A 26,312-nucleotide genomic window follows, 5' to 3' on the forward strand; every position below is an offset into this window, starting at 1 on the left:
GTACAAATACCTATAGTACAGAACAACGTGGATACAATTTCAAGATGTGAAGTAAAATTAAATAACTGTTAAAAAGCATTACGATTTTATAAGATAACAGGCAATGACCTAACAGGATATTACGTTTATTCAGTGACTATAAATGCTAATTTAAGCTGTCATGGAGATTATTTTGTTATAAATGTTAACCACGCTAAAAATGAACACATAATAGGTAGATAATTATTACTTTATCAATTCTGACTACTAGCCTATCTGTTTTCTTTTTATAATTATCACTCCCTTGCGTACTTCAGTTTAAGTAGTGAAACGTCAGCTTTAACACAAAATGTAGTGAAAAGACAGGGTGGGAGCATACATATTTATGAACAAACCAGTTAGTAAAACACGTTGAATGAATCTTTTAAATGTAGCGGTACTGTGGTAGAATTAGCTTTCATTTTCAAAACAGCTCGGTTGTGGTTGTAACCTAATTTATAAGGTCATACAATTCAGGATTCAACAATATTGTTGCACACGTTACTTATTTTTATTTTTTAAATACCTTACAAAAAAAAAAAAAAACATTTACACACTTGGTTCACTTGCAAGTTTTTTTTCAGGTTTTCACTTCGTTTAACACTAGAAAAATTAAAGTGCATTTGAGTTTCGTTTAAAGTGAATTCAGATGTGTTTGTTTGGTTCACTTGCAGCTTCACCCAGACTAGAGTTCTATTGATTTCACATTGCACTTTTCCAAATGCACTCGTCTCTCTTAGTACATAGGTCCCATTGACTATATGTTGTTTGAAAGCTACAAATGTGAAACTTTCTGTAGATAATCTTTTCAATAAATAATAAAAGAAAAGAAGGGAAGATGCAATAAATGAGATTGCAAAGGCACTCCAAAAATTAGTAATCCCATCGGAATAATCCAAATTATAAATATTGTGAGGAAAGATGTAGTCCAGGGGTTTATGGACTACATCCCCCAGAATGCCATAGGGTTGGACTAGAGCCAGAAGTGGAATCACCTGACTGATTTAATGAGGGTCTGGGATTAGGCAGGCAGGTATAAATAAGAAGGTCAAACTGTGTTTGAGAGATCTGTGGTAAGGCTTTTAATATTTATATTTCAATAAAGTGCTGGTTTTGGTTTCCGGAAACGGCATAGCTGTCCGGTTCTAGTTTAGATAAAGTTGAGTTAAAGGTTCCAAAGTGGAACTAGATTTTGTTATATTTACTTTGTTGTTGTGTATTGAGAATAAATATACAGGCACCACCCTGTTTACATGCTATCTGCTGTTTGTAAGAGTTCTTCATTTTACACAAGACAGTGTTAAAGGTACTGAAACGAGGCAAAGCAAACACTTTGCCACATTTGGGATGTCATCTGAAAAAACCAAAGCGACCCAGAATTTGGGACGTTATCTGAAAACCAAAGCGATCCTGGGACATTATCTGAAAAGTAAAGTGACCCCGAATTTAGTACGTAGCCTGACAACAGGGCAGTCTATATGTAAAACTGTGATTCAATTACATTAGAGATAAACTAAAGTATCCTGTAACAAAACTGTAATAGTGGGCAGGACATATAATTGCAATTAAAAGAAATCACGCAAACGATTATAGAAATATAGAAAAAAGTACATCACCACAGAAAGCCAATTCTTACATTTGTGCACAACATGATCATTTATATCATGTAATAGTGACCCATAGTTTGCTATATTAGTACAGCAAAATTCCACATTATATTTTAATTGAAAGGTTCTGGAAAACAGGTTTATCTCTCGCTCACCGATCACAATGTTAAAATGCCTCCAAACGTTCCCACTCGTGCTGACCTCATATTCCTCAACAGACAAGGATAAATCAAAACACTCGACTGCCATGGGGTTCCACCCCAAAAACCGGGCCTGTGCCATACCTCGAGGCAAATTTCCCATGACAACAGCTTAATAATATATTAACATAGATACAAGTTGACACGGGGCCTCTGTCTTTTATTCCCTTTATTTTATTTGGTGTTAGTTTAGAACGTAGTTTTTAATTCTCTCTATAAGCAAGAAACCTTATATAGCTTTCTCTGATTACTTCATGTAACTAACCCCGTTTCAGACTGATGCTCGGGCGGCGATTCTTCAAGAGAGAAAGAAAAGAAGAAAGATGATGGCTATTCTCAGCACGATGGTGGTGAAAAGAAATTTCTTCATGAAATGCTTAATTTCAAGTGTGAGAACTAGTTGCTCCTCTGTGGGCGCTACCATGATTGATTCTGGTCGTAACAACTGATCAGTGTAGCTAGCATTGTGGGACACACGATATCTTTAGCATATCATTTGCAGCAGTGTGGAGTAGTGGTTAGGGCTCTGGACTCTTGACCAGAGGGTTGTGGGTTCAATCCCCAGTGGGGGATACTGCTGTTGTACCCTTGAGCAAGGTACTTTACCTACATTGCTCCAGTAAAAACCCAACTGTATAAATGGGTAATTGTATGTAAAAATAAATAAATAAATAATGTGATATCTGTATAATGTGAAATAATGTATAATGTGATATCTTGTAACAATTGTAAGTCGCCCTGGATAAGGGCGTCTGCTAAGAAATAAATAATAATAATAATAATTAAGTACAGTGAAGTACAGTTCGGGAGGGAAACCAAGCAGCAGAGACGCTCAGAGCGGCAGAGGAAGGCGCGCTAACGTCGAAAAAGCATCAAGCCTTCAAGGCACATTTAATTGTTTCAGTCGCCGCTCTACTCATAATGTGTACATAGTAAATACTTTGTGTTTGAATTCAGTTCGGCACGCCTCTGGAGAGTATCAGTTTGATGCAGTCTCTGATCCCCAGTAAAGTTACCATTTCCCAAGATTCAAAATCGCTATTCCGAGTTTTTTTAAAAAAAAATCTCTTATCCCCCGAGTTTCAGAAAATGTATGGGGATAGGCTTGTTTACATAATCTGTCAATATAGAAACAAAAACATGTTTGAACATAACCATAACAAAACCGTCGGCAATTTAACCATCCTCGCAGAATACTGTCCACTATCAATTTTCTTTTATTATTATTTTTTTAAGGATTATATTCTCTTTTTTTGCAAAAAGTGTTATTAAGTTCAAATCCAACAATACATGTATACATGTATACTGTAGGCTAGGAAACAAATCACGATTCCTAAATGTGTATTTGCCCGTTTACAACTTACCCCAGGATTTCCTTAAGTTGAGCCACTTGTTGAAATAAATATTCTATATTGTAGTCAGTTCTTTTTTGAAACTCACTACAGTTGCAAAAATAATTCATTTCTATAAAAATGCTGGAGAACAATAATAAACCTGGATCAGTTGCTAACTTCCAAGTCGGAGAGCTGTGTGACTTGATAGATACTGTATCTCTGTCGTTTCGAGTCGAGTCATTGCCCAGCTCCACCCATTCAGCTAGCCAGTGATGCTGTATCCAAGCGCAGCATGTTGCACTAAAGTATAAGGGGCATTTTGATTTACTTGAATGGAATCACTAGATAAACCAATAAGTTGTTTTATTTTCATAGAAGGATACAGTTATATTTTTGTAAAGTATTTCTACCGTAAAAGGTTTTTCAGTCACTTTCAACAAGCGTCTATACTAGCCTGTTAATTACAACTGTCTCATTATAAGAAGGTTCTCTCACTCGGAATATTGTGATTGGCCGCCCTGACGGCTCTCAGCCAATAGGACGCGCAGCATCAGCAGTCTCCGGGTAGAATACAGATTCACAGGTTGCGCTTCTGAGGTTATTAATTTGTGGTAAATTTCGTTTCATGGTAAAACGGTCGGTAAAACAAAACCAAATGTAGCATTTCAATAAGTCTAGTTTCACTTGCTTGACGTCATGACCTCCACTCTCTCTGGCTATAGGGCACTGACAATATCAATCAAACTAACAAGGTCTTCAGGACAGACAGAAAACTTTGTTGTTCATTAAAAGTACTACAGCGAAATAACTGCTATTCAAGACGAAAATGTCAGATTCTTTTCTAGTAGTTGCTATAGACTTTGGTACAGCGTTCAGCGGGTATTGCTTCTGTGTAAAGTCGTGTATGGATAATATCAGGTCTGTATTTTGGGGCATGGAGCAAGGACACAGATCCCCTAAAACACCAACCTGTATTCTGTTTAATGAAGAGAAACGTTTCATGAAGTTTGGTTATGATGCAGTGCAGACTTATAACAGGATGACTTCAAAGGATGCCTTACGTTTCTGTTTTTTTGAAAATTTCAAGATGGAATTGTACAATAAGGTAGGAATTTGACTCGTCTTGAGCTGCTCGGGGTGGATTTACCTGAAACAGAAAAACCATGGATGTATGCGCAGTTTGCTGCTCATAAAATCTATTTAAATAAATTATACAACTATGCTTTGCTTTTGTTTACAGAAACTTCGATTTATAGTATTTTCTAGTAAAATAGCACAGGGGGAAGGCGGCTTTTAAATAACCAATGGCTCCAGCGGAGCATCAAATGCTTGGATTAGCAAGAAAACTTGCTGGTTCAAGGTGCCCATAGCTTTCATTGCCATTTACCCATTAACTTCAATTTTAAATATATATATATATATATATATATCATAACAAAACCTTGATTAACAGGTGCAGTTTCAGATATTTCAGAGCTGTTTGAAGTCTTGTGTTTTTTTAAATTACTATTTCAAAATTGCTTTAGGGCATAACTAGTTTTTGCTTCCCACCTTCAAAAAATAAATAATCATCCTTCATTATTTCATGTTCAATATATTTTTTATACTGCACCTTTCAGACAATCAACAAAAATATTATGATCTGTGCAAAAAATGGAGAGCCTTTTCCTGCCCTGAAAGTGTTCACAGAAAGCCTGCGCTACCTGAAGGATCACGCCTTGGACACCATTAGAGATTCAACCGATGGGAGGGAATTCATTGCCTCGGATGTGACCTGGGTGCTGACAGTACCGGCTATCTGGGACTCTGCAGCCAAACAGTTCATGAGGCTGGCTGCCACAGAGGTACAGTAGGGCTGGGGACCAGGTGTTTTCATTAAAAATATGATTAGATTACATCTAAACTAGATAATTCAAACATTATCCGAGCATTTATACTTGGAATTTCTGTCATTTCCTGATACTCTGTAAAAATACAAACAGAATCCTATCTCCAATTTCCAATGTTTCCTGCAGTCTTTTTAAAGTAATAACACCAATGTAAAACAAACTTGTTATACCCCCTAGAAATGATGTGGCTCTGAATGAAGTGTTCTGTAACCTGTATGCTGCCACTAGCTCGTTACTAACATTAGGGGGAATAGTACATCACACACAAATAAAATACAGTATATACAATAATAATTGCAATACCATTCTTATCCAGTGGGTGTCTAACCCCCACACTAATACTACATATTTAAATATATTACACACAACTATATACACTGAGTGTACAAAACATTAGGAACACCTTCCTAATATTGAGTTGCACCCCCTTTTGCCCTCAGAACAGCCTCAGTTTGTCGGGGCATGGACTTTACAAGGTGTCGAAAGTGTTCCACAAGGATGCTGGCCCATGTTGACTACAATGCTTCCCACAGTTGTGTCAAGTTGGCTGGTAGTGGATCTCTACTCCGAATAGCTCGTTCCATCTCATCCCACAGATGCTCAATTGGATTGAGATCTGGTGACTGGGCAGGTCACTGTCATGTTCGTGGAACCCTTCCTAGACAATCCTAGCCTTGTGGCATGGGGCATTATCCTGCTGAAAAAATCCATTAGCAGATGGATACACTGCTGCCATGAAGGGATGCACCTGATTGGCAATGATGTTCAGATATCCTGTGGCATTCAAACGTTACTCCACTTTTATCAAGGGGCCCAGTGTGTGCCATGAAAACACACCCCACACCACCACACCATCACCACCAGCCTGCAATGTTGACACGAGGCATGATGGATGCATGTACTCATGTGGTTTTCTCCATACCCTAGTCCTCCCATCAGTGTGAAACAGCAAGAACCGGGATTCATCAGACCAGCCAATGTTTTTCCAATCCTCCAGTGTCCAGTGTTTTCGTTCCTTAGCCCACTGCAACCGCAGTTTCTTGTGTTTTGCTGAAAGAAGTCGAACTCTGTTCGGTCGTCGGCTGCCATACCCCATTCGTGTCAAGGTACGACGAGTTGTGCATTCTTTTATGGGTCTTTCGGCAACAATGTTGTACTGGACTGTCAGTTGACTAACTGTAGCCTGTCTGTTGCTCTGCACAATTCGTGTCAGCCTCCTTTGGCCTCTTTCATCAATGAGCCGTTTTCGACCACTGGACTGCCATTGGCTGGATGTCCTTTGGGTGGTTGACTATCCTTGATACACACGGGAAACTGTTGCGCGTGAAAAACCCAGCAGCGTTGCAGTTCTTGACACACTCAAACTGACACGCCTGGCACCTACTATCATACCCCGTTCAAAGGCACTTAAATCTTTTGTCTTGCCCATTTACCCTCTGAACAAAGTTGATCTCAGAACTTTGTCAAGTTTAGTCTAAAGGATCCAAGTGATTCTGCCTCAACAACATGACTAGGTAACCCTATCCACTTAATTTCCAACGGTGTCCACTGGCCCTGGTTTCTGCACTGTACTTAAAGTATTGGTTTGGGTTACCTATGTCAACTCCTTTTAAGATTTAAAGGACTCCAATCATGTCCCCCCTGTTTTTTTTTGTTCTAGGCTAACCGATTCCGTGCTTTCAGCCTATCTTCATAGCTCATTCCTTTAAGCCCTGGAATTAGTCTGTTTGCTCTTCATTGGACTCTCTTCAAGGTCACAATGTCCCTTTGGTGCTGTGGTGACCAGAATTGAACACAGTACTCCAACTGCAGTCTCACCAGTGCATTATACAATCTCAGCATAACCGTCTTGGATTTGTATTCTACAGCTTTGGCTATATACCCAAGCATTCTGTTTGCCTTTTTGACTCCTTCCCCGCACTGTGTGGTTGCTAACAGCAACAAATCCATTACAACACCAAGTCTTTCTCTTGGTGAGCCTGTTCTATACCAGCCCTTTGGTATTTGGATCTTATGTTTTTGTGACTGGCATCTAACACGTTACATTTGTTGACCTTGAATTTCATTTGCCACGTTTTTTGCCCAGTTCTTTATGCGGTCTGAAACTCTTGATTTCCGTGATGACTGTAAGCATATTGGCCACTCCCCCAAGTGTTGCATTTCTGCAGATTTCACAGGTTTGCTAATTATCCCCCGATTTAAGTCGTTGATGTAGATAAGAAACCTCAGTGGTCCAAGGACGGAGCCCTGCAGCACCCCACTGAGTACATTTCCCCAGATAGAGGTCTCCCCTCTAACAAGTACTCTCTGGTTCCTGTGTTTTAACCAGTTTTGTATTCAGTTCCATGTACTTCCTTGTATTCCCATGGATTGCAGTTTGACGTGACACCAAATATATGATGTCATAGGCTTTGTCATCCTCCACTCTATTCCTCATGTTGTTACTTAGGCTCTTGACATCTTCCTTGACTGTTCTTTTGCTGTTGGGGTATTGGAAGAACTGTTTGGGGGTATGTTTAATGTCATATCTATTTTAACTTGTCTGATATCTTTTTCTTTTACCTGCACATGCACTTCCTTGTTATTTTGCTGTGCTGTTATCTTTTTTGTACTCTGTAGATCTCCCTTTTCTTCCTCATACTTTGCTTAATGGATCGATTAAACCATTTTGGAGACTGTTTAGTTTGGCCTTCTTAGTGTTTGAGATGAACTGGTCTTGCATTTCCAGCATGTTGTATATATTTCCAAGGTGTATTTTGCGAAGGAAAAAGTTTGGCCTGGTTTTAGGGGAGAATACCTAACTGTTAAAAAATGATTTTTAATTCCAAATTCGTTATAAATTGTTTTTTCATCACACCAGTAGCTTGTCAATCCACAATGTGATGTCTCTGACCCTGGCACCTGGCACCCGCAAGCCTGTGGATAATTGAGTTGCCTACTACTACTGTAGGAGGGAAATGTATTGGAAATATCATATGAGAGTAAATTTATTGGTAAATATTAAACTAGTTTGCTGGAAGTGACTTTAAAGCATGTGCAGAAATTTATGGAGTGAAATATCGTAAACATTTAACCACGAGATTGGATAGTGGTCGGTTGTACTTGAATGGAATAACAGCTTTTGATAAATTAGTAAGATAACAAAAACAGACCATAGTCACAAATGTCCTAAGCCGATATAGCATAAATACAGACAGAGAAGCCTTTAATGCCTCCAGGATCATAATGGACCATCAGTGAATCAGTCTGAGGGCTGTCTCTGGGGATTCAGGTAATCTGATCAATTGCCTATCTCTGTTAATACTAGTGGCACGTATTGTATTTAAACAATAACGTTCAGTGTAGAATGCAATGTTATTATTTGGAACTAATAAATGGTAAACACTGTTGAAATTTGAAACATGGTCTGATCTCATCCTTACAGCATAAGAAAGTAGTTAAATCCATGTTTACCTAACTTATAAGCCTTACACTGGCAACTCTGGTGTGACTCTTTACAAATCTGTGTAAACCTTACACTACCACTTCTGTCTTCTGGTTCTCTTGAGTGGTGGTGGTGTTGTGTTTTCATGTTGTTGTATGCTGTTGCTTCTCTGTTCAACATGAGGTGCCTTTTCTGTTGTGCTGCACTGCATTTGTGTGCTCAGGTCCCATGTCACTCTTGATGGCGTATTCAATAAAGGTCTCATCTCTCCACTGGTATAATTATAATATTACAGTTCTGTGTAAACTTAGAGATTGCACATAGGATAAAGCTAAATTATCCTCTTGTTCATCTGACTGGATTGAATATAGAAAACTTCGAAATCAGTGTATAAAAGAAATACGTAATGTAAAGCATCTTATTACCTAAATCTTACTGCTGAGAATTTGCAAAATACTCAAATTTTGGAAATGTGTACAAAATCTTACAGGAGCCCAGAAACATGAATTTCCTAAATAATTTATTATGAATGGTATTAAGTGTGATGATAGGGACAACATTGCAAACCTTTTTAATCAACATTTTATTCAAGCCAGTTTTTCTTTTGAACAACTGATCCCTAAAAGTACTTTCCCACCTGTACTCCAACAGTTAAAACAAACTGTGAATCAGTCTGAGGGCTCTCTCCAGGGATTCAGGTAATCTGATCAATTGCCTGTCTCAGTTAACACTAGTGGCTTGTATTGTATCTAAACAATAACATGGATAAAGGTGTCTGCCAAATAAATAAATAATAATAAAACAAACTGCAATAAGGAATTATCTTTTAGGCTGCATTTTTACTTCATTGTCCCAATGAAGTAAAAATGCAACTTACAGACTGCTCAGATTTGTTGGTACCCCTCCACAAAAAACAAAGAATGCACAATTTTCTCTGAAATAACTTGAAACTGACAAAAGTAATTGGCATCCACCATTGTTTATTCCATATTTAATAGAAATCAGACTTTGCTTATGATTTTTTATTCAACATAATATTGTAAATAAGAAAACAAATGAAAATGGCATGGACAAAAATGATGGGACCGCTAACCTAATATTTTGTTGCACAACCTTTAGAGGCAATCACTGCAATCAAACGTTTTCTGTAGCTCTCAAAGAGACTTCTGCACCTGTTAACAGGTAGTTTGGCCCACTCTTCCTGAGCAAACTGCTCCAGCTGTCTCAGGTTTGATGGGTGCCTTCTCCAGACTGCAAGTTTCAGCTCTTTCCATAGATGTTCAATAGGATTCAGATCAGGACTCATAGTAGGCCACTTCAGAATAGTCCAATGTTTTGTTCTTATCCATTCTTGAGTGCTTTTAGCTGTGTGTTTTGGGTCATTATCCTGTTGGAGGACCCATGACCTGCGACTGAGACAGAGCTTTCTGACACTGGGCAGTACGTTTCGCTCCAGAATGCCTTGATAGTCTTGAGATTTCATTGTGCCCTGCACAGATTCAAGGCACCCTGTGCCAGGCGCAGCAAAGCAGCCCCAAAACATAACCGAGCCTCCTCCATGTTTCACTGTAGGTATGGTGTTCTTTTCTTTGAAAGCTTCATTTTTTCGCCTGTGAACATAGAGCTGCTGTGACTTGCCAAAAAGCTCCAGTTTTGACTCATCTGTCCAAAGGACATTCTCCCAGAAGGATTGTGGCTTGTCAATATGCATTTTAGCAAATTCCAGTCTGGCTTTTTTATGTTTTTCTTTCAAAAGTGGAGTCCTTCTGGGTCTTCTTCCATGGAGCCCACTTTCGCTCAAAAAGCGACAGATGGTGCGATCAGAAACTGACGTACCTTCACCTTGGAGTTCAGCTTGTATCTCTTTGGCAGTTATCCTTGGTTCTTTTTCTACCATTCGCACTATCCTTCTGTTCAATCTGGGGTCGATTTTCCTCTTGCGGCCGCGCCCAGGGAGGCTGGCTACAGTTCCATGGACCTTAAACTTCTTAATAATATTTGCAACTGTTGTCACAGGAACATCAAGCTGCTTGGAGATGGTCTTGTAGCCTTTACCTTTACCATGCTTGTCTATTATTTTCTTTCTGATCTCCTCAGACAACTCTCTCCTTTGCATTCTCTGGTCTATGTTCAGTGTGGTGCATACAATGATACCAAACAGCACAGTGACTACTTTTCTCCATTTAAATAGGCTGAATGACAGATTACAAGATTGGAGACATGTGTGATACTAATTAAAGAAACTAATGAGTTTGAAATATCACTATAATCCAATTATTTATTAACTTTTCTAAGGGGTACCAACAAATGTGTCCAGGCCATTTTAGAATATCTTTGTAGAATAAGCAATAATTCATCCCTTTTCACAGCTCCTTTGCTTTATTCTATGACATACCAAAGGCATGCAAGTATACATGATAAAATAGCTTTTAATTTCATCACTTTTCAGGAGGAATGAAGCATTATTTCAATGAGCTGTAAGGGTACCAACAAATTTGAGCACGTCTGTATATGATAAATTTCACATTCATTACGGCGATCGGGCTGTCTAATTTCATAATTCACCTTTCCTATAGCCCAAATCACTTCATATGGCCCCTGCCATTTAGCACATAACTTTGATTCTGAGGAGGGAAGCAGCAGCATTACCTTGTCTCCAGGTCGAAATGTTCGAATTCATGCATTTTTTATTGTAATGCTGCTGTTGCCGGTGCTGAGTCAATTTGAGGTTGTCCTGGGCCAAACGACCGACCAAATCCAGGCGATCTGCTACATTTTTGGACAAACATTTGTGCTCCTGCCAGTGGCGATGCGTGGGGGGGGGGGGGGGAACGCCTGGTCACGTGCCCCCCCCCCCAGATTTCTGCCAGACAGTGGCTTAGCCACTGCGTTACAGAAAAAAAGTGCTAAAAAGATTTTTTTTGGTGGCCTCAATATGCTTCAGTCAGTACCGCTTTCAATTAATATACACATGAACTGCCACTGACTAAGGACATGCTTGCTGTCTGCCAAAGCGCGCGTTTCAAATTTCTGTTTGTGATTGGGATATTTACTGTCATTCGTGAGAGGTTCAACCTTGAACTCTTCTGACTGGTCAATGCACACAGCTTTTACACTTTACAGTCCAAATGGAAGCGCAACATGATGTAACACTGAGTGAGAGATGTGAAGTATGGCCTGACAGCGGTAGGGGAAAGGAAAAACAATCCAAAAATTAGCTATTTGTTTTGGTCGCCCTAATTTGTCTAAACAGCAGATAACTGTTGATGAACCGTCTGAAGACAACAAGCTAGCAGCTACCACCGGCAGTCCTGCGCCAGTCAAACGGTAATTAAATGAGTCAGGATTTATGAGATGCCATAAAATGGTTTACTTTGCTTTGAACACAAAATGTTAGTTAACAAAAATGAACAACCATAAGTACAAATTTATTTTTTGTTTACGACTGTAAGTCGTCCTGTGTAAGGGTGTCTGCTAAGAAATAATTAATAATAATAATAATAATAATAATAATAATAATAATAATAATGATAATAATGAAATTAGTTATTTTTATTTATTATCATAATGTGATTTTTTTTTTGTATTTCCTTTTTTATTTTTTATTGGAAGTGTTCTAAACTGATTTTTGCACAACATTGTATTTGGTTACTGGATCTTCTGTTAAAAAAAAAAAAGATTGTTCTTTATTTTTTGAAAATAAAACGTCAATGCACAAATAAGAAATCACTGTGATTACTCACCTTAAAGTTACCATTTCCATCCCCTCCTGAAAAAAAAACCCTGGCAGCAGTGGCGTATCCAGGAGTGAATTTGATGTAGCCCTGTTAAAATGGCAGAAAGATAGCTATGTTTGGAATTTTTTTACAACAAAATAGCTAAACCACCAACGCCAGAAACATCAACAGAAACTGAACCTGACTCTTCTGTAGTTCAGAATGTTATTAACAGCACAAGAGTGTGACAATACTTCCATTTCAAATGCTCAGGTTAGTGCAGGTGCAGCTGTTGATAAGAGAGACCCTTTCTCGATTGTGACAATCTGGCGTAGAACAGTTTGTGATGAAAGATCTGGTAATGTTAGAAAGCTAGCTTAATGTGTACATAAAAATGGTTAAAATCTAACATTGTTAGTTCATTTCTTTTTTTGGGCCACGAGTCGCCACTGACTCCTCCCACCCCTCTCTCAACAGATCGAGGATGCCGCAAGGCTGTCGGCCGTATAAGAGCTCAAAGGGGGAGAACCCTGTCGAACTCTGCGGCACCTCTCTCACTGCAAAAAGGAGGTAGGGAAGAAGCGATGCCCAATGTTTTTGCTCTTGAGTCTGATTAAAGCGCTCCACCAAACCGTCTGTCTGTGGATGATAAACAGATGTCCTGATGGGACTTATTTTTTATATTTTATATACTTGCTGTAACGTTTTAGACAAAGTTAGTTCCATGATCAGTCAAAATCTCCTTGGGGATCCCTACTCTAGCCTACTCTACTCGACTCTACTCGATCCCTACTCTACTCGACCCGGTGCTACTCGCTGGCAGTCTGGGCATGCGGCTACATATTTCAACACATCAGTCAAACCCAATAGAATCGAGCCAATATCCGTTCCCTTGTCTTGTCAGCTCCGAGGTGCCCTGCAAAAGGGATATCATGCACCAGCCTCATGACCTCGGTCCAACAAGACGGGGGAACCAATAACTGTGTTACAGACTGTCCTGTGCCCGTGGCTAGGTTTACCCTATACAGTAATTGCCCCTTGATACTAAAGTGCGGAAATACTAGCGTCCCAGCACCATCAACATCCTTACATTCAATAGACCGGACCTGCCCCCAAGCATGCACTAGTGACAGATCATTATGGTGGCCCCACACTATATCTGTGCTTGAGTACCACGTCCGGTATATTGAGAGGGGTAGGATTAGCATCTGCCCTAGATGGCCCAGTAACCTCGCCTTCTCAGTCACACTGCATTCCAATTCCCTTTTACTGGTGTTTGTTACGATCCGAGTGCTCTCCTACCAGACCCTCCCATTTTGCGGTCCTTCTCTATTCATTTTTCTGGGATGGAAAATAGGACAAAACATTTCAGCTTGAAAAGGAAACACATCACCAATTGATTCCCTTTTCCTCTTTTCTGCCACGTTTACGTGTGCGGCTGAGACAGCCACTATTTGCATTAATTCTTTAGATTTTGGCCAGTCTTGACCCAGAATAACTGGGTGTGGCAACCTTTCCGCCACCCCTACTACCAGGTGACAGTATCCCGTTCCGGGCGGAAACCAGGGAGTCCTCAAAATCCTCGGCCAGCTTCACAGCGTCCTCCAGGGTGTCGGGGTTGTAGCGCCATATCCAGGCTTGGGTATTGGCACCGACCACATGGCATAATTGCTCCACTACCACCGCCTCCCCCATTTGCAGGTTGGTTTTCTTCTCAGGGGTCAGCCAATGTGCCATGTGGTCGCACAACCGCTCTGCGACCACCCTGGGGCGTGTCTCCAGGGACCTGCGGTACTCCCTGAATTGTACTCGGTGAGTCTCAGCGATGATGTTGAGGCGACAGAGGATAGCCAGCTTCACCAGGTCAACGGGGTTTCCACCCCCTTTCTAGCTGGCCGACTTCCCCTGAACCCTGGGAAAGAACTTATCAGACCAGCCCGTCCAGGGAACTCTGTTCTCGCTACTTAGCGACCTCACAGGTCGGGAGGGAGATTTACTACCAAGAATCATTGTATTTCTGTCACAATGGTATAAAAGGGGATGGAGCAATGTGATCTGTTCTTTTGTAATGGTTAAACATGAACCGGAAGGAGAAACCTGTGTTGTTATCATGAATGTTTTGTTTGTTTCTTGTCTTGTCTGAAAATACTGTTTGTTATTTTTTTGACGGCTGAAATACAATCCGGAGCTGTCGCCAAAGGCCAGTACAAAACCCGGACAACACTTCACTTTGTTTGTACAATAAACCGTATTTGCACCACGAGCACTAGATTAAAAAATGTGACATTGCAAAAATGAACATGAAATACTGTAGTACTATTATGGCTTCCGGTAGATTTTTGCCATTTAATTTTGTAGTTTCTTTGATCACATGATGTTAAAATCTAAATTATGTTTATATATATATATATATATATATATATATATATATATATATATATATGTATATGTAATGTGATGCAGGTGATGCAAAATGTTTGGTTTTATGTGTTTCTATATACGAGATTTAAAAAATTAACATTTATTAAAATTAGCATTTTAGTATAGTAAAGTCACAGAAACTTGTGAAATCTGGTGAAAAATGATCAGCATGGACCAAGGTATATGGCACATATAACTTTTCCCAATATAGCTTGAAATTTAAATACCTACCGAGACACCATAGTTTACATATAAAGTGTTAAAATCTGTAATATGTGAAATAAATGGTGTGAGATCCTTCATGTTTATCCCTCATGTTTACCTTTTCACTGCTCTAAAGTATATATGCTTCCAAGTATGGCTCCATAACAAATGTACAGTGCCCCCCAACAAATTTTATTTACAGTATTTACAGAGCTCTGAAAAAGTCAATTGTGGCAGATCTATGCTTGCAACCCATTAAAATGAAAGCTTTGACAATGTTTACAGGAACAAAAAGTTTTTATTAATAAAATAAGTAAAGGAAAGTTGTTTTCTTTCATTGTGGCTCCAGATTGAGTCTGTATTATTGACTAAACTAGTGCTGTTGGAGCTAACATATCCAATGTAAGAATGCAGTTTCAGTATTAAACCTTGCTGAGGAGTTGTGTGGTGGTTTTGTGATGTCACATTTGTGACCTAAGCTGGATTCTTACCCAAGCTGGATTCTTACCCTGATGAAAAGCTAGTGCAGTAACTCATTACACTGTATAACCCCAATTCCCTAATTTTCTTACACCAACCAGGCAGGACTGGTAGAGGAGATGGGTTCAGAGAACCTGGTTCTGGCCCTGGAGCCTGAGGCTGCTTCAGTGTGGTGCAAACAGCTGCCCAGCACTGGCTTTGTACAAGAAGGAGAAGATCAAGAAAAACTAGAACAGAGTCCAGGAACACAGTATATTGTTGTTGATTGTGGAGGTAAGCAGAAGGATAATGTGTACAAGTCTAGAACATGATCTTTATAAAATGAGAGGAGGCCATTCAATAGCTGATTAGTTTTTAAATACATTTATTAAGTCTCTCCTACCCTTTCTTTGTTCAAGGCTAGACAGATCGAGTTGCCTTCCTAAAGCATATCTTTTAGCCCTGGGACTAGTCTGGGTAGCTCTTTGCTGGGCTCTTCTAAACCCCAATTCCTAAAAGTTCAAGAACAGGCATTCCTTATTTAAACTGGAAAGTTGTGCCTACTATAGCAGAGAACCAATCACAAGCACATCTTTTGGTGTTTTTTTATAGCTGATTTCAAGAGGGGGGTGAAATGAACTGGTGGCAAGGAATGCTAAACCAGATAACACTTACATTTATAGTATAACTCCTCTGAGTATGGTACCCTGTTGCATGTCGGCTGATAGCATCTGACATAACTCGATCGTTGCTTCAATTCCATATCATGTAAATCCACGTACGTGCTGTAATTCGTTTAAAGGTCTGGTTCAAGGTGATAATCTCCAGGTTCATTTATTTTTGCAATTTCTGCAGTCTAGATCTGACCAGCGAGTAAACCCAGCCTATAATATTTATGTATGGAAATATTTATTTATTTCTTTATTTAAATGGAGATAAATCATACATTAACTTTAATTAAGAAATTCATATTATGTACAGTATGCGGTAGAAAAAAAAAATTCTAACAATGAGAAACTTGAGTTACCACCGTGTTTTTACCAAAAAAAAATAAAATAACATTACAATAAAAAACACCTCATACATCATACTGTAAGTAAATAAAGAACACCAATTTGCAAATAAGGTGAACAAAACTTCATATGAGACAAATCTTTTTTAATCCTCTGGTCATATAAATGAAACAGATCTTCACATTTCCATATTACTTCATGTTTACAAACAATTCAGTCGAATATGACATACTCCTTAGATTATGCAACTGGGGATGCTTTGTTTTTGTTTTGTTTCTAGTTACTATTGGCGTAACCTTTCCCTTTCAAAACATGCAGGGAATAAGTCATGTGGATTCTGTATCATTTTATTGTATATATTGTTTATATTTCAGGTGGAACAGTAGATATCACTGTGCATGAGGTCCTGGAAGGTGGGTCCCTGAAAGAGCTGCAGAAAGCATCAGGAGGGGGGTGGGGAGGGTCGTCTGTAGACAAAGAATTCAGAAGTTTCCTCAGGGACATTTTCCACCCAGATGTGTGGGACAGGTATGAGAAGGAACATCCTGCAGAACTTCAAAAAATGATGTACAACTTTTCCTTTCAAAAATGTGTTGGAAAGGAAGAGGATATATACATTTCATGTCACTACAATTTGAGCAAATTAGCACAAGACAAACAGGATGATATATCTTGCTTTTTTAAAAAGGTAGATGGAGCCTCTTGGTCAGATGGATCTATCAAAATTACATACAACAAACTCAAGACGCTTTTTAAATCCAGTGTAAACCATATAGTTAAGGCAATCAAGCCTATCCTGTCCACTCCAGAGATTAGTATAGACTACATCTTGCTTGTTGGCGGGTACGCATCAAGCAGGTTACTACGAGATGAAATCCGAAAAAAGTTCAGTAGCAGGTGCCGTGTCCTGTGCCCCTATGATTCACAGCTAGCCATTGCTAAAGGAGCAATTTTGTTTGGAAATGACCCCAAAATAATCGCATCTAGAGTCAGTGCGCTGACATATGGCATTGCTATAGGTAGGCCGTTTGATCCTTCAGTCCATGATCATAGAAAGCGGAGAGTGAATAAAGCGGGTGATTATGTTTACTGTGACGATCTTTTTGAAAAACTGGTGGAAAAGGGTCAATCTGTGGGCTGTCAGCAAGTTGCTGAGTATTTCTATTCACCAATTGACCATGATCAGAACGCAATGTGCTTCAGATTTTTCAGTACAGAGAAGCTGAATGCCATGTACGTGGACGAGCCTGGATTGGAGAAAATCGGGTCCTTTACTGTGCCCATGCCAAATGTCAGGCTGGGAAGGAACCGGAACGTTAGACTGGATATCAAATTTGGTTTAACTGAAATACAAGCAACAGCAACTGACCTGACCTCCAACGAGACTCAAGCAATCAGGATAGACTTTTTGACAATTTGAAAAGCAGTTCATGAAATCACCAAAAAATTACAATTTTTATTACAAGCAATGTAATTTATAAATACTAAAAGAAACTTAAATTCAATGAGAAACATTTTCATTGAAAAGCCATTGGAAACACTGAAAATTAGGCTTATGTTGTTTTATCTCAGATTTTTTTTATTATTATTCAGCTATTACATTACAGTCATTTATTAAATATAGTTTTGTAGCAGTAACAATGCATGCCCATTCTGATATGCTAACCTGCACGTACTGTGGGTGTATGTCTAGTTGATGCTGGTGATATACTCTCCAAATAGCTTTTCATTTACAGTAGTAGTGCGGTGCATGTTGCTGACAAATGGGTATATCTAGTTTTGCAACAGTAGTGTATGCGGTTTTCAAACAGCTTTGAAAATAGTTAGCTAGGCCATTCTTACTGAATAAGAAACATTGCTGTTAGTGTTTTTTATTTATTTAAAGAGTATTTAAGTTGGTGAGATTCTCTTCTAATTAGAACGAAATTCTGATTTTGTAAATAGGATTTCAAAATAAATGCTGTTTAACTTGATTTATTTGCAATATGGTGTAAGTTTATACAGCAATATACTGATTTTAGAAAAACAGTAGCCTAACTGCCTATATGACCGTCTTGTTTCAGTGCATAAATACGTGCCATGTGGAAAATATGAAAACGTGCCAACTATTAAAAATATTTAAATACAAAAAAGTCGCCCTTTGTACATCCTTTGTTAAGTTGTTTTCTGTTTAAAATGTTCCTTTTGCTCTGAAGCTAGATTTTGTTTCTAACAGGTTAACTAACAGTGTGAGCAATATTTTATTGATAAGTGAGGTATCGTCAGGACATGGAATCAGGTCCCTCTCAGCTGGCTTGGCATGTTCCAGGAAAAGAGACTATCAGGAAAGGCCGCAGAATAACTCCACGCAAAGGTCTGCTCCATGTGGGCAGTGTTTAGAGAAGATAGACACCAGGGGGAGCTCCTGCACTTCACTGAGGAAGAGGTCTCTGCAGTCACAGTGCTGCAGAGATTCAGACACCTGTTGACATTTCATGTTAAAAAGTATTTTACTAAGAACTACCACTAACCCCATAAGAAGGTAATACAGTAGTAACGCCCGAAAAGGGAGATGATTGCAACCTCGACATTCTGTTTTACTTTGCACATTTCATGACTGCTCCCTGCTTAAAGAGAGCTGCAGGGGTAGTTCTCCCAGGTGACCCGTCACCAGTACCTCATCTACATCCCCGCCTCCTGTCCTTCACATTGTCAGACACAAGGCATTCCTATACAGACGTCTGTCAACACACATATATGTTGACAAGATCAAATTGAAACATTTTCAGCAAATCATTGACACAATAAAAATGCCAATATCTATGTTGTTTGTTATCTATGATGAAAAAGGGAAGAAGGGATATTGATGAATGTTAGTATTTGTTTCTTAGCAGATGCCCTTATCCAGGGCAACTTACAATTGTTACAAGATATCACATTATTTTTACATACAATTACTCATTTATACAGTTGGGTTTTTACTGGAGCAATCTAGATAAAGTACCTTGCTCAAGGGTACAGCAGCAGTGTCCCCCACCTGGGATTGAACCCACGACCTTCCAGTCAAGAGTCCAGAGCCCCAACCACTACTCCACACTGCTGCCCCAAATGTATTGTAAACCGTTATTGTTCTATCGCATCTAGGGTTGCTAAGCAACAGCAATACAGTTTCTTCGCTGGCCATGATACAGGGGCTGTCTCTCTTTCTCTATGCCATCAAATACCCTTGGGTACAGATATTAGTTAGTGTTTGATTATTATCTCCCTAGACATTAGTAGTAGAACCCTCTGTTACTCAAGACCTCAGACCCTCGCATGTTCAAAACGCTCACTATTTCTGAATTAATTCTCGCTTTCCAGTCATTATAGAGACATCATTTGTGAGGTTCACTCCAACCGGCACCCTGAGCTAGATGACTACATATCAATTATTCTCAATCTCTGTTCTCTTCGGCTCCAATTCAGAAACACAATCCTCCCAATTCAAATGTTCCCCAATGACTATTAAAATGTAATTATATTAAATATTCAAGCACTTGCTTCTGAACTAACACTTCACCCTGATCCAGAATTCATTCAAAACAACTATTGCATACCTTTCCTGCTTCATCTCTTGGAAGATTTCCTACTTATTGATTTTCACTAAGCACCCCTTCTCAGAGTAACTGTTTTCTCAAAACTAGAGATTCCTCTAGCTGATGAGAAAACATCTGGTCCCTCCACATCTCTTGAGTTTTGGGGTATCACGCTAGATTCTAATTCCTTTAAAGCTGTGAATTCTGCAGGCGCCCATCAGGTCCCTGCAGATCACACACCCTCAGCCTATGCTGCCTCGCATCGGTCTCTGTTCAGCCAGGCATCCACTCCTCCCTGCTGGGTGTCCAGCAAACACTATGAGAATAATTCCGCAGGGTTGTGCATTTATTTACCATTTCCTTCAGCTTACTTTCTCCGTCGACTCACTCCATCATCTTATTTCAATTGATTCTTTCTGCCTTGAAGAATTACGCCCATGGAAACTCCTTGTAAGTCAGTGGAATGTAATTACTTCATTTTATGATGACTGCCTTCTTTCACCTGAAGATTTACAGCTATATACAGATGCTTCTCCTTCTTGTGGTTTTGGAGGGTATTTTATGGAAATGTTTGCTGCTTCTTGGCCTAAAAAAATGGAATCTATTCTCTGGTCCTCTGCGTCGTACGAAATGTATCCAGTTGCCGTAGCTGTATTCCTTTGGGGGTCTTCCTGGGCTAAAAAATTAATTCTCAACCATTCAGATAATTTAGCAAAAGTTGAAGTCATTAACAAAGAAAAACAAACATTTCCTCATATTGATACGATCAAAATACGATCGCAGGTTACGTTTGTAGATATATATAAAAAAATCATATTTCTGACAATAAAGTTTCGTGGACACTTGCCTTGTTTCACACTTCTCCCACTTTAATTATTATATGTCTTTTCACATTATAGCACAAATATAAAAGTCTGTTTGTATTTTCGAATTCTCTGCCTCTCTCAGTGTTCTGTCAAAGATATTTTTTGGTTATTGTCCGAGTAACAATCCTAACTTCCTGTTGCTGTTGTCTATGGCTGTTTGACGTTGACAATGGGGGTGTTGCCCACGAATGCACGTGGCAAACATGAGCCGTTTTAGGGTCAGCTTAAAAGTGACTGGTGTAAACAGGTAATCCGTACAAGCACTTATGGGCTGATTGCCCTTGTAACACTGGAAAATGTTCTTTTGTTTTAACGTAACTTCAGAAAATGTAACGAGAGAATGCCATTCATGTTCTTATGTAACTTTAATTAGTTTGAGCGCCAGTGGTGGGGATTGAATAAGAGGAACACTACCGCTGAACCATGAGCGGGTGTGATAACTGATCTGAGAATTCCCTTTGAGAGCCTTACTGTAAACATTATCCCCTGCCTTTCTATTTCCTGTTGCTTTGTTTATCAGCACAGTATGTGTGCAATGAAGACCTGACCACAGACTACTACTTGTTACAGGAAGTGGGGAGTGAGAGAGCGAGCGAGAGAGAGTGAGAGCGTGAGAGACTTTGACTTTTAGTATTATTATTTGTTTATTTAGCAGAAGCCTTTATCCAAGGCGACTTACAGAGACTAGGGTGTGTGAACTATACATCAGCTGCAGCGTCACTTACAATTACGTCTCTCCCGAAAGACAGAGCACAAGGAGGTTAAGTGACTTGCTCAGGGTAACACAATGAGTCAGTGGCTGAGGTGGGATTTGAACCGGGGACCTCCTGGTTATAAGCCCTTTCCTTTAACCACTGGACCACACAGCCTCCTGTAAGATTCTTTATTAAATCACTGCAATTAAAATCCATTCAATAACAATAATAAGGTAAAACACAACACAATTAAGATACCTGCTGGCTCCGGGGATCAGCCAAAACCTCCCCGGTGCATCAGCATAAAATCCTAAAAAACATCTACCATTCCCCGTGGGGAGTCCAGACAGGCCACCTTGTGCCATAACATGGAGGCCACCAAATTATTGATGACCAGGACCCTCCTTTTGAATGACAGCTGAGCCAGCAGCCACTGCCAGCTGTGCAGCCGCCCCCTCACCTTATCCACCAGGCCCTCCCAGTTCCTCTGAACAGCTCTGTCCCAAAGAACACCCCCAGCACCTTAATCCCAGTCCTATCCCACTGCAGAGCCTGAGGCAGCGTGGGGGGCGCCCCCTCCTGCATACTGTTGTGTGCTCTTCGGTTGGAATAAGTACACTGACTAACAGGCATTTGTGGTCCGATAGACTATTAGGAATGATATTTGCCCATACAAAAAAATTGAGGTGACAACGGAATGAATAAAGCTGGTCCAGTCATGCTCTAGATGTGTAGTTATTACGAGACTGGGACCAGGTGTACTGTCGGGCATGTGGGTGCAGACACCTCCATACGTCAACCAGGTCACTGGACAGTAAAACTGCAGTCAGCACTCTGGAGGATTGAGGATGTGGTTCTTCAGTATTCCTATCCTTTGTAAAATCTATAGTGCAATTAAAATCACCCGCAACCAATAATATGTCATTATTATTACATTTTTAAATGGTTTGATTCAACTTGTTAAACAATACAGTTCTTTCTCTTCTTGTATTTGGTGCATAAATATTTATACAAGTAAAGTTAAAATCAGCTATTTGTGTCTGTATTTTTAACAGCCTCCTTTTCTCAGTTTCTTCTACTTGTTTTACACTGACACCCCCGCGCTAGTGCTGGAGCCATGACTGAACACACACTGACCTCCTCACTCTGATAGCCATACCGCCTCGTTCTTCTGCTCTTTTAAAAGACTGTCTACAACCATTAACGTGAAAAAAACTTTTAATGTCCACTCCCCTCTTACCTTTGGTACTGTCAAGAAAGTTGTTAATATACTGCACTGTATATAGTTTTTTTCCTGACTGAGTCTTCTCTCTGCTGCCCACAGACACTAACCCAGAGTCCCGCTTTGGCTCTCCTTCTTCAGACCGTTTGATTTTCTTTTTCTTTTTCTTTTTTTACTACTATTTCAAACTCTTCGTTGCTTTGTCCAGCTTCGTGCCCTGAGGCTGTTTGTGCTTGGCTGTGGCTGTGTTTCTTATGTTATGGTGTCGACTTGGCTTCAGCACGCTTGCCTTGGGCTCTGCTGTCTCCGCTGCCTCGGACTCTGCTGTCTCCGCTGACTCGGGCTCTGCTGTCTCCGCTGACTCGGGCTCTGCTGTCTCCAATGACTCAGGCTCTGCTGTCTCCGCTGCCTCGGGCTCTGCTGTCTCTGCTGACTCGGGCTCTGCTGACTCCGCTGACTCAGGCTCTGCTGGCTCTGGGGGCTGCTTTGGCTCTGCTGTCTCTGCTGCCTCTGCTGACTCGGGCTCTGCTGTCTCCGCTGACTCAGGCTCTGCTGTCTCCGATGACTCAGGCTCTGCTCTCTCCGATGACTCGGGCTCTGCTGTCTCCGCTGACTCGGGCTCTGCTGTCTCTGCTGACTCGGGCTCTGCTGTCTCCACTGACTCGGGCTCTGCTCTCTCCGATGACTCGGGCTCTGCTGTCTCCGCTGACTCGGGCTCTGCTCTCTCTGATGACTCGGGCTCTGCTGTCTCCGCTGACTCGGGCTCTGCTGTCTCCGCTGACTCGGGCTCTGCTGTCTCTGCTGACTCGGGCTCTGCTGTCTCCGCTGACTCAGGCTCTGCTGGCTCTGGGGGCTGCTTTGGCTCTGCTGTCTCCGCTGCCTCTGCTGACTCGGGCTCTGCTGTCTCAGATGACTCGGGCTCTGCTGTCTCCGCTGACTCGGGCTCTGCTGTCTCCGCTGACTCGGGCTCTGCTGTCTCTGCTGACTCGGGCTCTGCTGTCTCCGCTGACTCAGGCTCTGCTGGCTCTGGGGGCTGCTTTGGCTCTGCTGTCTCTGCTGCCTCTGCTGACTCGGGCTCTGCTGTCTCCGATGACTCGGGCTCTGCTGTCTCTGCTGACCCGGGCTCTGCTGTCTCCGCTGACTCGGGCTCTGCTCTCTCCGATGACTCGGGCTCTGCTGTCTCTGCTGACCCGGGCTCTGCTGTCTCCGCTGACTCGGGCTCTGCTCTCTCCGATGACTCGGGCTCTGCTGTCTCCGCTGACTCGGGCTCTGCTGTCTCTGCTGACTCGGGCTCTGCTGTCTCCGCTGACTCAGGCTCTGCTGTCTCCGATGACTCGGGCTCTGCTCTCTCCGATGACTCGGGCTCTGCTGTCTCCGCTGACTCGGGCTCTGCTGTCTCTGCTGACTCGGGCTATGCTCTCTCCGATGACTCGGGCTCTGCTGTCTCCGCTGACTCTGGCTCTGCTGTCTCTGCTGACTCGGGCTCTGCTGTCTCCGCTGACTCAGGCTCTGCTGTCTCCGATGACTCGGGCTCTGCTCTCTCCGATGACTCGGGCTCTGCTGTCTCCGCTGACTCGGGCTCTGCTGTCTCTGCTGACTCGGGCTATGCTGTCTCCACTGACTCGGGCTCTGCTCTCTCCGATGACTCGGGCTCTGCTGTCTCCGCTGACTCAGGCTCTGCTGTCTCCGATGACTCGGGCTCTGCTCTCTCCGATGACTCGGGCTCTGCTGTCTCCGCTGACTCGGGCTCTGCTGTCTCTGCTGACTCGGGCTATGCTGTCTCCACTGACTCGGGCTCTGCTCTCTCCGATGACTCGGGCTCTGCTGTCTCCACTGACTCGGGCTCTGCTGTCTCCGATGACTCGGGCTCTGCTGTCTCCGCTGACTCGGGCTCTGCTGTCTCATATCCATAGTTAAAAAAATAACTAGAGCTTTATTCATCCTAGAAGCTGATTTTATTTTGTTAAAGCCCACAACCTCTCCTACCGCCACCAGGCATTCCTCCACCAACACCCCGATATCAGACACACAGCGGCAGCCATGCCGGCGAGTCAGTACCCCCGCTCCCCCCGAACTACACGCACACACACACAAAAATATATATATATATATATTCCACACAGGTGTGGCTCATGCATTAATTAAGCAAATAACATCCCAGCATGCTTAGGGTCATGTATAAAAATGCTGGACAGGCTTGGTTGCCTATAATTATGGCTAGCATGGCTGCAAGAGGAGACCTCAGTGACTTTGAAAAAGGGGTGATTGTTGGGGCGCATCTGGCAGGAGCTTCAGTGACCAAGACAGCCCAACTTGCTGATGGAAAGAAAGGATAGAAAGAAGAAAGGGAGATCAAGAGAGAGAGAGAGCTGTTCGATTCTAAGTACAGTGATGTGTGTCTCTGGTGTGCTGGTAACACTGTATCTTTGTTGTATGTGGCCTTACAGAAATGAACAGAATGGTTATCTGGGTGATGAATTGCTTTGATATCTGGAGTTTGGTGCTGTACAGTGCAAAGCATTCACAAGTCCCCATCCTGAGTAAACCAAACTGTTACAAAACTAGTAACAGCTCTGGTTGATTTACTCAAAGGTGTACCTAAAGTGGTTTGATTCTAATAATGTAGCAATATTTGATAACGTGAAATTATTTGTTTTGTTTTGCAAATCATTATTATAATTTTCCTGCCGAGCTTTACACATTGGTGTGTCTTGCCGGAGGATTATTGTTTGGTCGCCAGACCGGGATTTGTATAAAATAAATACCCCCTTTTCCAAATCGGATTACAGTTTCCATTTGTGATTATTTCTGCACTGCATCACCTCTGCACCTGTTCTACTCAGCAGCCACTTTGCCACAGTTCTTCACTTGCTTTTTCCTTTAATTGAGGATATGCAAATGTTTCAAATACAATGCCTTTAGATTAACTTGGTCCCTGAGCTATATGATACATGTTATGACTGCAGATAGGCCACTGGAGTGAGTTTGAATTGCATGAAGTGATTAGCTACCAGGAAGCAGCAGCATCTTTTCATCTATTTTCATGTCCCAAAAAACAAGCAAAGAACCCAAACATCTTCATCACAATACAAAAGAGGACCAGTGATAATATTGCTAGTGCAAATAAGATGTGAAAACATTAAAAAGCCTTGGTTATCAGTGGAAATAAGTAGCCAATATGTGGTTAAACTATGAAAACGTCTGGGATCCAGCCTGCTCTGCTCATAAAGTGTTACAAAAAAAAAAAATCTGCTGTGAACATGGGCTTATAAATAGCATGAGCTGTTTCAAAACACTTTTGAAATATTAACAATAATGTCGTGATGTGCTTTGGGACCCAACAGAAGTGTAAACTCATACTGATGATTACACAATGCATTAGAAACTCGTGAGTCACTGCAGCTATTCAAGCACTCTCTCGCTCTCTGTTTAACAGCCTTCCAGTTCTCAGCTCAATAGGATATGCAATTAGCATCTGCAGCACATGTGCACACTGCCACAAGACCCACAGCTGCTGCTAAAACTTTGTAAAAATTTACATAAAAGAGTTTTACTGTCTTGAGTATAATGGCCTGAGTATTATTATTATTATTATTATTATTATTATTATTATTATTATTATTATTATTTATTTCTTAGCAGACGCCCTTGTCCAGGGCGACCTACAGTTGTAAACAAAAATATATTTCA

The 26,312-nt window shown here is 41.1% G+C and overlaps 2 protein-coding genes and 1 pseudogene across 8 annotated transcripts in view; 1 reads left to right on the forward strand and 2 right to left on the reverse strand.

Moving 5' to 3' along the window:
- The window catches only part of LOC117400122 (uncharacterized), a 31,676-nt gene extending 28,311 nt beyond the window's left edge, over positions 1-3,365 (reverse strand). For all 4 annotated transcript variants that reach the window (XR_009328527.1, XM_059022760.1, XM_059022758.1 and 1 more), the window contains exon 1: positions 3,190-3,365. Coding sequence is in view for 3 of the 4 variants with exons in the window: in XM_059022760.1 (XP_058878743.1) it covers positions 3,190-3,287 (98 nt within the window). In the remaining variant the exon portion in view is untranslated. The remainder of the gene's footprint in view (positions 1-3,189) is intronic.
- Positions 1,018-18,382, forward strand: LOC117399566 (heat shock 70 kDa protein 12A-like). 4 transcript variants are annotated; one of them, XM_059022755.1, is made up of 5 exons: positions 1,018-1,091; positions 2,101-2,214; positions 4,779-5,003; positions 15,395-15,566; positions 16,660-18,382. In XM_059022755.1, the coding sequence occupies exons 2-5, from the start codon at positions 2,149-2,151 to the stop codon at positions 17,703-17,705; spliced, it is 1,509 nt and encodes a 502-aa protein (XP_058878738.1). In that variant the 5' UTR covers positions 1,018-1,091; positions 2,101-2,148; the 3' UTR covers positions 17,706-18,382. The 4 variants fall into 4 exon arrangements, with proteins under 4 accessions (XP_058878738.1, XP_058878739.1, XP_058878740.1 ...); XM_059022756.1 differs by having other exon boundaries at positions 2,101-2,175; XM_059022757.1 differs by having other exon boundaries at positions 2,101-2,172.
- Positions 18,383-22,800: 4,418 nt separating this feature from the next.
- On the reverse strand, positions 22,801-24,621 carry LOC131737016 (retinitis pigmentosa 1-like 1 protein; annotated as a pseudogene).
- Positions 24,622-26,312: the final 1,691 nt, after the last annotated feature.

The sequence above is a fragment of the Acipenser ruthenus genome, chromosome 4, assembly GCF_902713425.1.
Source record: "Acipenser ruthenus chromosome 4, fAciRut3.2 maternal haplotype, whole genome shotgun sequence".
NCBI lineage: Eukaryota > Metazoa > Chordata > Actinopteri > Acipenseriformes > Acipenseridae > Acipenser > Acipenser ruthenus.